Here is a 15849-nt window from a genome sequence, read left to right on the forward strand (position 1 = left end):
CATTTGAGTCAATTGGAGGTGTACCTGTGGATGTATTTCAAGACCTACCTTCAAACTCAGTGCCTCTTTGCTTGACATCATTGTAAAATCAAAAGAAATCATAGTACAATAGTACGCAAGTATAACAACCATGGGACCACGCAGCCGTCATACCGCTCAGGAAGGAGACGCATTCTGTCTCCTAGAGATGAACGTACTTTGGTGCGAAAAGTGCAAATCAATCCCAGAACAACAGCAAAGGACCTTGTGAAGATGCTGGAGGAAACGGGTACAAAAGTATCTATATCCACAGTAAAACCAGTCCTATATCGACATAACCTGAAAGCCCGCTCAGCAAGGAAGAAGCCACTGCTACAAAACAGCCATAAAAAAAAAGCCAGAGTACGGTTTGCAACTGCACATGGGGACAAAGATCGTACTTTTTGGAGAAATGTCCTCTGGTCTGATGAAACAAAAATAATACTGTTTGGCCATAATGTCCATCGTTATGTTTGGAGGAAAAAGGGGGTTATTGCAAGCCAAAGAACACCATCCCAACCGTGAAGCACGGGGGTGGCAGCATCATGTTGTGGGGATGCTTTGCTGCAGGAGGGACTGGTGCACTTCACAAAATAGATGGCATCATGAGGAAGGAAAATTATGTGGATATATTGAAGCAACATCTCAAGACATCAGTCAGGAAGTTAAAGCTTGGTCGCAAATGGGTCTTCCAAATGGATAATGACCCCAAGCCTACTTCCAAAGTTGTGGCAAAATGGCTTAAGGACAACAAAGTCAAGGTATTGGAGTGGCCATCACAAAGCCCTGACCTCAATCCTATAGTAAATGTGTGGGCAGAACTGAAAAAGTGTGTGCGAGCAAGGAGGCCTACAAACCTGACTCAGTTACACCAGCACTGTCAGGAGGAATGGGCCAAAATTCACCCAACTTATTGTGGGAAGCTTGTGGAAGGCTACCCGAAATGTTTGACCCAAGTTAAACAATTTAAAGGCAACGCTACCAAATACTAATTGAGTGTATGTAAACTTCTGACCCACTGGGAATGTGATGAAAGAAATAAAAGCTGAAATAAAATAATTCTCTCTACTATTATTCTGACATTTCACATTCTTAAAATAAAAGTGGTGATCCTAACTGACCTAAGACATGGAATTTTTACTAGGATTAAATGTCAGGAATTGTGAAAAACTGAGTTTAAATGTATTTGGCTAAGGTGTATGTAAACTTCCGACTTCAACTGTAGGTACACAGATATTCAAAATATTTACACATGCAGTTGATTTAATCATTGTTACCTGGTACAGAATCTCTGGCCTTTCGGAATACTTCTGATTGACAGGCTGGATTGTGACAGGCATTGACATTCCTTTGAAAAGTTTATTTAATTACCAAATGACTGTATTGGAAGAGGAAATATACAAGTTGCTTCATTTAGAGAGTAATTCTGACTTGGCTTCGCAATTAGGTCAGGTGACTGAATATGACAGACAGGCTAGAGCTGCATCCTTACCCACTACTGTCTGATGATAAATAATAAACTCACAAAGCCAAAGCTTTTAACAGTTTACCCTTTGAAATGTTAATTAAGAAAACCTGTCTTTGATCCTCTGCACTGTAATGTGCCCTGACTGCATTTCAACCACCATCCAGGATTACAGGAGCCTAAACAACTCCTGTCGAGCCCTTTGGGAGTGACATACTTAAAATCAAACATTTCCATAAAAAAAGCCTTTGTTGCCACAGCTCATGTTGCAATCTTGCTCGGTGCTGTAGGAAAGCAAATGATTTACCTCTACAAAGACCACACACAGTACAATGCATGACAATGAATGTAGAATAGGTTGTTGTACAATGAAATGAGGTACTTTTATTATAGCTGTGACTAACAAGTTCATCACGTCGTTCATTTACAATGTGAGTGAGCATCCTGTACACTAATTCCTGAGTAAGCGATGGTACCAAAAAAAAATACAGTCCATTTGACATTTTTGCCTAGCCATTTGATTGAAGTTAGGATACAAGCTAACCAATGGACAACTGCCAGCAGTTTGGTCAACAGGTATGTCTTCAAATAGAAGCGAATTTCAGTATGAAGAGTAAGTTGCCACACAATTGGCCTCATGGTAACCTCCCTTAGCAGTTTCTTTCCTCTATGGCAGCTCGGATCGGAAGGACGGCTGGATGTTTGTAATGTCTGGGTGTTATAATTCTTTCCCTTCTCTGTGCCAATCACTGCCAGATCCTGAGCTCGCCACCCCAGTCGCACGTCGCCACCACAGCGGGCAGCACGGGGTGCAGAGACACACACATGCATGCCTGCTGGTGTGCGAGCAGCGTGTGCAGCGTCCGAGCACTCTGCTGGTCGTAGAAGTGGACGGAGCCCGTGGAGCTGCCCGTGGCCAGTATGGACCCATCCGGAGAGAAGTCACACCTCACCGCGTAGCCCTCTACCTAAACCATCACACATTAGCAACGCACTGAAATCAATTTAGACTCTATACACATTACAAATGACCCAGGCCCACATTTTCCACTTCTATTCGGACACTTGCAGTGCAAAACATTATCAAAATGTAGATGGGAATTGGCAATTCATGCAAAACAAGTATACAACAATGCAGCTCGAGATTGCATTGAGGTTGGAATCCTGTGCTGTCTGCTTGAGACTCTCCATATAGCAGTTAGAGCACCTGGTAGAAAAGCCCTAGCAATTACTATTATTATTGCATGCATTTCATATTCACACTGTTTACTTTATTACCTCCGCCATGCCATCTCATGCACATGAGAGGCTTTAAGATAAAGACCCCCTATGCCTATTGTTAGTAATACGCGTCTCAGTGCTGTTTAGCACATCATTCCCAAACAGGGGAAATAACATGTATAAACAAATTAAATGACATGTTTATTGTGCGTATTCTAATTAGATTGTCGATTTTTTTCAATTAGCACCGTTTAGCAGACAGACCATGTTTTACACAAAGGACCAACGTTGAAACTACACTAACGTAACAGCTGCTTTTTATAGTTAGCTATAGGCTACTCACTCGTAAGACAAATTTTGACAGCAAAAACTCAGCAGGTCCCTTTAATATTTGTATAACATATCTGAATGTCACGTTCTATATGTGACTCATTGGTGTAATTGTTTTTGGTTAACCATGTTTGTTGGTAGAGGATTGTAAATGACAGACCAGAGGGACTACTGCTTTTAGCTATAGAGCTGTGTGTAGAGTGTATGATCTCCCATGCAACCTCACGGCCTCATCACCACTGACCTTGTGTCCTTCATACCGCCTCCTCTTGTTCATTCTGTATGGCCGCTGGGCAGAAAATAGGGCCATGTAGTTACCATTGGTCTGCGCTACAAAGGAGTCCTGCTGGGGGTGAAGGGCTAGGCTGGGGCACGTGTACCGCTCCTGGATTCATTCAAGTGAATGGGAGAAGGTCAGAGAGCATTCAACTGGGTTGGCATTCATACTCAAATTATACTGTTATCTGTATTTTCTGCCATAAAAACCACCCACATGTACTTAAATAGTCAATAAGACATCTATGGCTGCATGGACCAACATTTACATACATTAAAGGGAGAGGAAGAATTTAGTATCCAACTATTATGGAAAATAAAAACAAGAGATTTAAAGGGGCAATCTGCAGTTGAAACAATAACAAAGCAAACACCCAGTCACTGTTTTAGTAAAAAGCGAAAGGATGGAGGCTGGAAAATTGTAACCACTCAAATTCTTAAACATAGCTATGGATGCAAGGACTGACCATCCATGATATCAACATTATATACTGAACAAAAATACAAACGCAACATATAAAGGGTTGGTCCCATGTTTCACCAGCTGAAATAAAATATAGACATTTTCCCATATGCACAAAAAGCGTATTCGCAAAAATGTTGTGCACAAATGTGTTTACATCCCTTTTAGTGAGCATTTCTCCTTTGTCAAGATAATCCATCCACCTGACAGGTGTGGCATATCAAGAAAGCTGATTAAACAGCATGATCATTACACAGGTGCAATGGCACAATTAAAGGCCACTAAAATGTGCAGTTTTGTCACACAACACAATGCCACAGATGTCTCAAGTTTTGAGGAAGCGTGCAATTGGCATGCTGACTGCAAGAATGTCCACTGGAGCTGTCGTCAGAGAATTTAATGTTCATTTCTCTACCATAAGCCACCTCCAACGTCGTTTTAGAGAATTTGTCAGTACATCCAACCGTGTAACCACGCCACCCCAGGACCACCACATCCGGCTTCTTCACCTGTGGGATTGTCGGAGACCAGCCACCAGGAAGGCTGATGAAACTGAGGAGAATTTCTCTATAATAAAGCCCTTTTGTGGGGAAAAACTCATTCTGATTGGCTGGGCCTGGCTCCCCAGTGGGTGGGCCTGGCTCCCAAGTGGGTGGGCCTATGCCCTCCTAGGCCCCACCCATGGCTGTGCCCCTGCCCAGTCATGTGAAATCCATAGATTAGGGCTTAATGAATTTATTTCAATTGACTGATTTCCTTATATGAATTGTAACTCAGTAAAATCGTTGAATGTTGCATTTATATTTTTCTTCAGTATATTTTTATTCATGCTTTGAGGCTATATTGTGTTTATTTACATTTACATTGTTAACAAACATTGGAGTAAAAGAAGCTTATATTTTGAGTTCTGATGGCGTATGACAAATAAACTGAGCTGCATTTCTATGTTATATTCTTCGAGAATCAATGGGTATATATATATATAATTAATTTAAAAGTAAAAAAATTTATTTACCAATCGTAGATTGCCGCTTTTAAGATAGATGCATAAATAAATCAGTAGATAAAGTACTTTATAACTAGTTGAGAGATTTTCTTTGCTCCTTCCAGGTACAGTATGTTTGCAGCAGCAGGGACAACATGGCTGAGGTGAGACAAGCTATCTAGGCCATGTCCCGTAGGTTGGCAACACTTTGAAACGGAGAGAACTAGGGAGGAACTAACTGAAATTGTCCAACAAGAAACTATCATATACATTTTCTGTTGCTAATTGTTTTGATACAGTATTCCCTACTGAACACAACCCTGGTCTTACTTACATGGTAGATCTGATTGGAGACCTTAGCGGTGGTTTGGAAGTCCCAGGCAATGAGCGTGCGCTCGGCAGAATCCCGGCTGACCGAGTCACTGCTGGTCACAAACTCCCTGCCCCCAGTCAGGAACAAGATGGCCAGAGTCTGCTGGATCCCTGCCCTGTACACCCTCTCCACCTGGGGAAACAGAGAAGATGGGGCATAAATTGACAATTCCACTTCCTCTGCAACATACATTGACACCTACTGGCAGAACAAATTGCTTATGCATTAAAATGTACTAGTGGCTAGCCACTTGGGAACATGCCAGCCTGAACTCATGCCAGAAGGGGTGCAGTGCACCATAGTGTAGATTAGCATGCCTTGACAGTGCTGTTAGCTCAGATGACTCTCTCTGTCTCGGTGACGGACAGCCACAGAGAGATCAGACCTGGGAACAACTATCAAATTGAGCGTTTGATAGAGCCTGCCTAGAGTGCCAGATGGGCGAGGTTTGCACATGTTTCCATCACGAAAGTATTTCAAAGAAAACAAATACTAGTCTAACAGGGATAGGCCTACAGTTCTGGAGAGAAGACAGGGTTAATGATGCAGCTGACCTTGCAGGTACGGGCGTCCCAGGCCTTGACCTCTGCGCTGTAACCCCCACACAGGAACACTTCAGGGTCGTTGGGCTGCACTGCCAAGCACATCACCTTGAACTGGTTGCCCACCTTCACGATCTGCTGTCCTGAAGAACCAAACACAGAAACCACCATCACAAACCTCTAGCAAATCTTTTACAAACAGGAGATGAGTACGGAAAAATGACGACTTGGATAAAAGCATATATGACAGAGCAATTGGACACAGAGCCATTTCAAAGTCAAAGAAGCCCTCAGATCGAGGAAGGTCTTGCGCCACCCCAGGACATTTTTGGTCCCCCCTAGGTTGGAAACCCCTGCTTGCGGTGGTTGGTTTTCAACATCATGTACCATATATGACAAACCCAGTTAGTACAATGTTTTGGCACAATGCATCAGTGATACCGAAATAAAGTATGAGACATTTGGGAAACAGTCCTGTGATATTTTTGGAACTATGCCCTTAACCATGTAGAACAAATTAGTATTTGAAAACCAAAAGCAGCTTTTATCTCACACCAGTAAAAAGTCCAGATAAAAAGCTAATTTAAACTGACAAAGAAATGATACAAATATGTTTTAAAAAACTAAACAAAAATCCACTGTTTTGGCCAGCGAGTGTCAGCAAGCATTTCTTATTAAATTATAGTGATGTTGAGCTTCAAAACAAAAACATTGCAGGGCTTGAATTTAATTAAGCCTGAAAGGGTGCGACAGCCCAATGTTTCCCCAGGAAACCGTCGGAACGTATAGTACAAACCTGCAAGGGGACCGTTCCAGACTATGCCCAGGCAGCAGACCTGTCAAAGGCTATGTAAAATGTGCCTCAGGGCCATGCGACTCCTCATTAATTAATCCCACACACAACCAAGACTTCTATAAGCAGTGTTAAAGTCTCCCTCACCAATGTTACATTTTAGTAAGCTCATTGTCATTATGGGGTATTGTGTGCAGATGGGTGAAAATAACATCTGTTTAATCCATTTTGAATTCAGGCTGTAACACAACAAAATGTGGAATAAGTCAAGGGGTATGAGTACTTTCTGAAGGCACTGTAAGTGCAGGCTCTCCAAAAGCCAGCCAGACAGCCAAGAGCTGTGCTGTTTACATTGAGGGCCCATCATCTAAAGAACCCAGCCTTTCTCGTTGCAGCCGAGAGCTTCTGCTTTATTGAAGAGCATCAAGAGCCAATCAATCACATCTGTTGATTACGAGCTGATGTTCCAAACACAAGCACGCCACTCCAGCTCCTCACTCCACTTGCTATTAACATATCATTTGAATTTGTGACTGTCAGCGCGGACATAACAAATGCTGCTGCATTGATATTCTAATTATCTCAATACCTCGGGTCTGGGCCATTCACCAAAATGCGCCATCCAGAGGGATATAAATCTAGTCATGGCGGTAGAGGCTTCTCAGGCATTGCAAGGGAGCCTAGTCTCCCTGCCTGCCAGATAAAGGAGCACAGCATACCGGTATTCAAGAGTGCTGGCCTACCAGTGTAAAAGTTCACTGATGGAGCCCAACTGTCACGCCAAATGGTCATCAAGAGTCCTTACTGTAAAGTTATTTTGCAACCAAACTGAGGTAAACATCATGTTGTAGCTTTCCAAGAACGCTCAGCCATCCCCTGTTTGCTGGGTCAGTCCTCCATTGAGTCAACACACTCTGTAACCAACGACATGAAGGGTAAACAGGAGATAATGTCACAGCAGTCTGGTGACTGAGGGTTGGTGGTGTGTGGGCATGCTGGATTCTGCCTGTGGATCTGCTATCGATCACTTACCCCGAGCTGCCAGGGTATTTAATGGGCGGGTGAAGCAAATATCCAGGGGCTTTATTGGCAGAATCGACAGTCACACGGGGAGAGGAAGTGCACGCTGCAACGACTAATCATGTGGTGACCTAAAAGATGGAGTGCCACTGGGAGCTTTAAACCAACTACTTACATGTGTTTACGGTTGAAAAAACATTTAAGAAAATAGGATATGCATTACGGGAGGATTTAAGGGGATGGATCACTCCAAATAGGATTTTACAAGATGTTCTACTTACCTTGGATATGCAGTTTTTAAGTGCACAGGTTTTTAAGTTCACAATTTGATCAGTCTTATCAAATGCCATTTGTCTTAACGATTTTCCATAATTGGGTTTTTTCTACATATGGCATTTTTCAATGGTCTAATGTTCATAACACAAAATCTGATGTTAGATCTTGGAGTATCTGTGGTAAATACATGTAGAATGGATACTAGTAGACCTAAACTAATCAAAAGAAAATACAAAAAAACATTGTTGGTCACCAATATGAAATACCAGTGACTTCCATTGTCCCAGAGAGTGTTGCTCACCTGTCTCCACGTCCGTCACCATGGCCGTGTTGTCAAAGGAGCCAGTGAGGAGGCGTCGCCCACAGGGGGACCAACAGGCATCTCGCACCGCCCCCGAGTGGGAGGAGTATACCTGCAGGCACTGCCCACTCTCTGCACCATCCCAAATCTGCAACACAGATTATTCATTAGTGCAAACTAGTGATGCGCAGGTTTACTCAGAACCCGCAGTCCCGGTGGGGTGGACGGGTTTAGGGTCATTAAATATTATGTGGATGAAAGGCGGGTGGGTGACATGCGGGTTAAATAAAGAGAAAACAATATCTTAAAAAACCATAAATGTATTATTCTTGTGCAATTTATATCTATAGGCTACATTGAGGTTTTTCTTTCAGGCTATCTGGCATTAGTGCATAAGCCTAAGCTGTATGGCCTAACTGTACACGCGCCAAATAGCCTACACGCCAATTGCCAAATGCTTTTGGGAACGGGCAGAAAAAGTTAATGTCAATCCAGGGAGGCAAAAAGGACAATGTTTAATTCAATAAGTGCAAAAGGCGCGAAAGGAGAGTTGAAAATAAAGAGAAGGGAGGGCCAGAAAAGTCATGTTTGGGAAAGATTTGGTGAAGTGGTTAAAGAGGATGATAGCAGTGCCGGCTATGTTATGTGTGATGATTGTGAGGCTCTATACAAATTCGACAATCACAAGATGGGGTCTACAAATAGGCCTATGGCATGTCAAGGGAACTGTAGCCTACTGTTCAGACGGGTTAAATGGAAACTGAAATCTGGACACTGACTGTAGGTCTATAACCTCTCACATAGCCTTAAAATTACTCCTTTAGAATGAAGCATTTCTTGCAGTAAAATGATACACCAAATGTAGGCTACATTTTTACTCGGGAACAGGAGTGGAGAAATATGATTGATTTCTTTTAGCATCTTGAGAGAATGCAAATGCTCAGTTAGATACCATCTGTTAAGGTGCTATCTTTATTAGCATCATAACAGCTGATAGTATTTCAACCACATAAAATATGCATCCAAGCCGAACTGAAATCTTATCAGAAACACGGTGGGTCGTTTTCACAGCTTTCATTTTCCTTACAACTGGTCAAACTGATGTCATTTGGACATTTTGCAAAGAAAATATTTCCTAAAAGTATTGGCCCCCTTTCTGATTTTCTCTATTTTTACATATTTTTTATACTGAATGTTGTTCAACCAAAACCTAATATTTTAGATACAGGGAACCTGCGTTTACAAATATATATCTATATATATATTTTTTTTTAACTTATTCTATATATTGAATTAACAAAGTTATGCAACACCTAATTCCCCTGTGTGAAAAAATAATTGCCCCATTACACTCAATAACTGGTTGTGCCACCTTTAGCTGCAATGACTCCAAACAAATGCTTCCTGTCGTTTTGATTAGTCTCACATCGCTGTGGAGGAATTTTGGCCCACTCTTGTATGCAGAACTGCTTTAACTCAGCGACATTTGTGGGTTTTCAAGCTTGAACTGCTCATTTCAAGTCCTGCCACAACATCTCAATTGCGATTAGGTGTGGACTTTGACTAGGCCATTCCAAAACTTCAAATGTGTTGCTTTTTAACCATTTTCATGTAGAATTGATTATGTGTTTTGGATCATTGTCTTGCTGCATGACCCAGCTGCACTTGAGCTTTAGCTCACAGACGGATGGCATGACATTCTCCTGTAGAATTCTCTGATACAGAGCAGAATTCATGGTTCCTTCTATTAAGGCAAGTTGTCCAGGTCCTGAGGCAGCAAAGCATCCCTAAAACCATCACTCTACCACCACCATGCTTGACCGTTGGTATGAGGTTCTTACTGTGGAATGCAGTGTTTGGTTTTTTGGCTAGGCATAATGGGACTCTTGTCGTCCACAACCAAGTCTACATGAAAATGACTAAAAAGCAACACATTTGAAGTTTTGGAATGGCCTAGTCAAAGTCCAGACCTAATCCCAATTGAGATGTTGTGGAAGGACTTGAAATGAGCAGTTCATGCTTGAAAACCCACAAATGTCGCTGAGTTACAGCAGTTCTGCATAGAAGAGTGGGCCAAAACTCCTCCACAGCGACATGAGAGACTGATCAACAACTACAGGAAGCGTTTGGTTGGAGTCATTGCAGCTAAAAGGTGGAACAACCAGTTATTGAGTGTAAGGGGGCAATTACTTTTTCACACAGGGGCATTGTAGTTGTTGTGCTATTTGTTCACTTAGGTTCCCTTTATATAATATTAGGTTTTGGTTGAAGATCTGATAACATTCAGTATCAAAAATATGCAAAAGTAGAGAACATTTGAAAGAGGGCAAATACATTTTCACAGCACTGTATCTAATTTATAGACAAGTTGACTAACAAATAGCCTACCAAAATGTTGGAAATTATAAGCAGAAACATATCTAAAATCAGGCAACAACAACAAATCCTGCACACCCTGTCAAAAAATTGTTCTGCCGTCTTTGGCTGTAGTCTATAGCGCATTTTCTATATTTGCAGGTTAGGGTCGGGCCTCAGATTTTCACTACCACATATAGTCGGGCAGTTGCAGATGGGTTGTTAGCGATTGCAGGCGGTTGTGGGTGAACAAACAGCTGACCCTGCGCACCCATAGTGCAAACCATAGCAAAACGTTTTTGAAAACGAGTTTCTTATTGGACCAATTCAGGTAGTTCGCTGCCCGTTTCGTCCCATTTGCTTCCGTTTGGTTCCTAGTGAATACACCCCTGGACACAGTGCAGTGGTTAATTAGAGACAGTCATGTTTTGAGGAACTTTATCAGTTGTAATGGGAATTCTCATACACCGCACAGAGAGAGCACAAAGAGGCTTTTTAATCACATGCATTATTCTGTATCGGAATAAAGTATGTTCTTTAAGGAGCGTGCTACATTCACACTTCGGCTAAGTAAATCAGTAATATGGGGGCTTTCAACCTGGACAATTTCCCTATAAATTATAGGAAAAAAGATGGATACTCTATAAAATATGGATACTCATTGGTTTCTTTCACGGTTCTTCAATTCAAATAAATTTGACTACATTAAAACAGGTTGCCTCAGGTTTTTTATTCAACAAGTTGGACATATTCTTTCACACCTCTGGTGTAACAGGTATTTTAGCACTGAAACACATAGGCCTGTAACTCACAATGAAACTCTGTTGTGCAAATGTTGAGCCTAAACACTTACAGTGGCACCATTCATTTTGGCAACGAGTCGGCCATATGAAATCACACACAGCAGGGCAACTTCCTGCTTACAGAAATCATCAACAACATCATTCAAATGTGCCCTTTCTCAAAGCATGAATTTTGTTGATTTCATAAAATAAAAAGTTGCCTGTCCCACGATCATATTGCTAAGTGTATGCAGGAGGGATATAAAAAATTAAAACTCTCCACTGTAGATTAAACATCTTCAATTAAAGGCATTTTGCCTCCAATAGCACATTGGTTCAAGGGTTTGTGCAAAATGAAGTCCACAAGCAAACACTACAAAACATGTCCACCTAGATCAATGGCTTTGGTGGAGAACAAGAGCTATGTGATGGATATTCGCTGTCCAGAGCTGGTGAGACAGAGCCTGTGACATTATGACAGGGCCACTGGTCTAATAAGTCCTGTCAGTCTCTTTTCATTGCCATCAGGAGTCTGGACACTACAGAGAACTGAAGCTAGCCAGAGTGCCTTTCCGCCCAGTTCTTTTTTTTTACCAACAGGAAAAGTCAAATTACTAAGCCTAAAGCATCTGAGCAGTAACAACTAACAACAATGTGTCTGTATCCATGGTTGAGTGACATCTATTATGAATTGCATAAGATATTAAAAAATTCTACTTTCAGACTGCCTGAATGAATGTCAATGTGACAAGGCAATTGAGGTAAAGCCGGCAATCCACACCTACTAGTAGGATCACGCTGAGATAATGATCTGGCGGCGACCTAAAATCCATGGGCTGCTGTACGTGTAAACAAATCTCTCATCCTCTTTGCTGCCTCCCACATCGTGGGCCCCAGGCAGCCACACAGTCCTTTAGAATGGCAGTTAATTATTTTTGAGAAGGATAAATGGCAATCTGAGCCTCTGTGTTCACCTCTCACTTTGGCTGGGAAATAGGTCACTGTATATATATATATATATATATATGTTGGTGGCAAAACCCTTGTTGGCAATCACAGAGGTCAGACGTTTCTTGTAGTTGGCCACCAGGTTTACACACATCTCAGGAGGGATTTTGTCCCACTCCTCTTTGCAGATCTTCTCCAAGTCATTAAGGTTTCGAGGCTGACGTTTGGCAACTCGAACCTTCAGCTCCCTCCACAGATTTTCTATGGGATTAAGGTCTGGAGACTGGCTAGGCCACTCCAGGACCTTAATGTGCTTCTTCTTGAGCCACTCCTTTGTTGCCTTGGCCGTGTGTTTTGGGTCATTGTCATGTTGGAATACCCATCCACGACCCATTTTCAATGCCCTGGCTGAGGGAAGGAGGTTCTCACCCAAGATTTGACAGTACATGGCCCTGTCCATCGTCCCTTTGATGCGGTGAAGTTGTCCTGTCCCCTTAGCAGAAAAACACCCCCAAAGCATAATGTTTCCACCTCCATGTTTGACGGTGAGGATGGTGTTCTTGGGGTCATAGGCAGCATTCCTCCTCCTCCAAACACGGCGAGTTGAGTTGATGCCAAAGAGCTCCATTTTGGTCTCATCTGACCACAACACTTTCACCCAGTTCTCCTCTGAATCATTCAGATGTTCATTGGCAAACTTCAGACGGGCCTGTATATGTGCTTTCTTGAGCAGGGGGACCTTGCGGGCGCTGCAGGATTTCAGTACTTCACGGCGTAGTGTGTTACCAATTGTTTTCTTGGTGACTATGGTCCCAGCTGCCTTGAGATCATTGACAAGATCCTCCCGTGTAGTTCTGGGCTGATTCCTCACCGTTCTCATGATCATTGCAACTCCACGAGGTGAGATCTTGCATGGAGCCCCAGGCCAAGGGGAGATTGACAGTTATTTTGTGTTTCTTCCATTTGCGAATAATCGCACCAACTGTTGTCACCTTCTCACCAAGCTGCTTGGCGATGGTCTTGTAGCCCATTCCAGCCTTGTGTAGGTCTACAATCTTGTCCCTGACATCCTTGGAGAGCTCTTTGGTCTTGGCCATGGTGGAGAGTTTGGAATCTGATTGATTGATTGCTTCTGTGGACAGGTGTCTTTTATACAGGTAACAAACTGAGATTAGGAGCACTCCCTTTAAGAGTGTGCTCCTAATCTCAGCTCGTTGCCTGTATAAAAGACACCTGGGAGCCAGAAATCTTTCTGATTGCGAGGGGGTCAAATACTTATTTCCCTCATTAAAATGCAAATAAATTTATGCTGCTTGAATTTTCGCGCCAGTTGCATTATTCGAGGTCTGACAACACTGCATCTTTTTTGTTATTTTGATCAGTTGTCATTTTCTGCAAATAAATGCTCTAAATGACAATATTTTTTATTTGGAATTTGGGAGAAATGTTGTCAGTAGTTTATAGAATAAAACAAAAATGTTAATTTCACCCAAACACATACCTATAAATAGTAAAACTAGAGAAACTTATATTTTTGCAGTGGTATTTTGCAATGTTTACATACACCTTAGCCAAATACATTTAAACTCAGTTTTTCACAATTCCTGACATTTAATCCTAGTAAAAATTATATGTTTTAGGTCAGTTAGGATCACCACTTTATTTTAAGAATGTGATATGTCAGAATAATAGTAGAGAGAATTATTTATTTCAGCTTTTATTTATTTCATCACATTCCCAGTGGGTCAGAAGTTTACATACACTCAATTAGTATTTGGTAGCATTGCCTTTAATTGTTTAACTTGGGTCAAACATTTTGGGTAGCCTTCCACCATCTTCCCACAATAATTTGGGTGAATTTTGTCTCATTCCTCCTGACAGAGCTGGTGTAACTGAGACAGGTTTGTAAGCCTCCTTGCTCGCACTCGCTTTTTCAGTTCTGCCCACACATTTTTTATAGGATTGAGGTCAGGGCTTTGTGATGGCCACTCCAATACCTTGACTTTGTTGTCCTTAAGCCATTTTGCCACAACTTTAGACGTATGCTTGGGGTTATTGTCCATTTGGAAGACCCATTTGCGACCAAGTTTTAACTTCCTGACTGATGTCTTGAGATGTTGCTTCAATATATCCACATAATTTTCCTTCCTCATGATGCCATCTATTTTGTGAAGTGCACCAGTCCCACCATACATACATACATACATACATACACACACAACAAAAATATAAACGCAACATGCAGCAATTTCATTGATTTTACTGAGTTACAGTTCATGAGGAAAATCAGTCAATTGAAATAAATTAATTAGGCTCTAATCTATGGATTTCACATGACTGGGAAAACAGATATGCATCTGTGGTCACAGATACCTTAAAATAAAATGGACGTCACAATGGGCCTCAGGTTCTCGTCACGGTATTTTTGTGCATTCAAATTGCCATCGATAAAATTCCCTTGTGTTTGCTGTCCGTAGCTTATGCCTGCCAATACCATAACCCCACCACCACGGGGCACTCGATTCACAACGTTGACATCAGCAAAGTGCTCGCCCACATGATGTCATTCACGTGGTCTGCGGTTGTGAGGCCGGTTGAACATACTGCCAAATTCTCTAAAACGATGTTAGAGGCGGCCTATGGTAGAGAAATTAACATTAAATTATCTGCCAACAGCTCTAGTGGATATTCCTGCAGTCAGCATGCCAATTACACGCTCCCTCCAAACATGAGACATCTGTGGCATTGTGTTGTGTGACAAAACTGCACATTTTAGAGTGGACATTTAATTTCCCCAGCACAAGGTGCACCTGTGTAATGATCATGCTGTTTAATCAGCTTCTTAATTAGCCACATCTGTCAGGTGGATGGATTATCTTGGAAAAGGCAAAATGCTCACTAACAGGGATGTAAACAAAGTGCGCAAACTTTGAGAGAAAAAAGCTTTTTGTGCATATAGAAAAATGTCTGGGCTCTTTTATTTCAGCTCATGAAACCATGGGACCAACACTTTACATGTTGCATTTATATATTTTTGTTCAGTGTATATTTCCACACTATTTTTTTTATTTTTTTACCATTTTCATTGAAAATCACAATAAGGTACTTAATTGTTACCCAGAAATGATTTGATCTTGAGATGAAGACTGCTGTATTGGACCTTTAAAGGTGTTCTATTTTAACAAAACGCAAAGTGCTGACAAATTGGCTTCATTCGGTTGTAAATTAGGGTTTATTTTGAGGGTTTAAAAAAGCAAGACAGCCCTCACTAATTAATTTATCTAGCTAATTACCATTGTGAGTGCCATAAATCAATCTCTAGCAAGAAACAGCTAAATGATTTTGTGATTTGTGCAGGCTTCTCTGATCCTAGTCGTGAAGAGACAAAGGAAAAGAGTGCACCAGCCTTTCACGAGCGTGATTGTGTTGTTCAATGCTTCACCGCTTTGTGTTTCTAGTGCTTGACAAGAGGAAGGCTGCAAAAACAGACGTACAGGAGCCCAATGACAACTGAAGTGGCGCTGGTTCAAATAAGTAGTGTTCACACTTTGGAGTTTAATTAGAGGCTTGCCGAACCTGACAAACCCTGATTCAAGTAGGGGGCACTGGGGCCAACTGTCGGTGCTATTGGAGACATCTCAGTGTCAAAAGAAAGCATCTGCCAGCCCCTTTGGAAAAGTCTCCCCGGGGAAACGTCTGAA

The 15849-nt window shown here is 41.8% G+C and overlaps 1 protein-coding gene across 6 annotated transcripts in view; it reads right to left on the reverse strand.

The window, feature by feature from the left end:
* wdr25 (WD repeat domain 25) overlaps positions 1–15849 on the reverse strand; it is a 28865-nt gene that overhangs the window by 911 nt on the left and 12105 nt on the right. For 3 of the 6 annotated variants that reach the window (XM_041855573.2, XM_045209211.1, XM_041855574.2), the window contains 5 exons: positions 8064–8211; positions 5686–5816; positions 5093–5263; positions 3279–3419; positions 1282–2451 (listed from right to left, as the gene is read on the reverse strand). In XM_041855573.2, the coding sequence (XP_041711507.2) occupies positions 2230–2451; positions 3279–3419; positions 5093–5263; positions 5686–5816; positions 8064–8211 (813 nt within the window). In that variant the 3' untranslated portion in view covers positions 1282–2229. Of the gene's footprint in view, positions 1–1178; positions 2452–3278; positions 3420–5092; positions 5264–5685; positions 5817–8063; positions 8212–15849 lie in introns of those variants that run through there. The other 3 variants (XR_005996197.2, XM_041855575.2, XM_041855576.2) reach the window with 3 other exon arrangements.

The sequence above is a fragment of the Coregonus clupeaformis genome, chromosome 29, assembly GCF_020615455.1.
Source record: "Coregonus clupeaformis isolate EN_2021a chromosome 29, ASM2061545v1, whole genome shotgun sequence".
NCBI classification, from domain to species: Eukaryota; Metazoa; Chordata; class Actinopteri; order Salmoniformes; family Salmonidae; genus Coregonus; species Coregonus clupeaformis.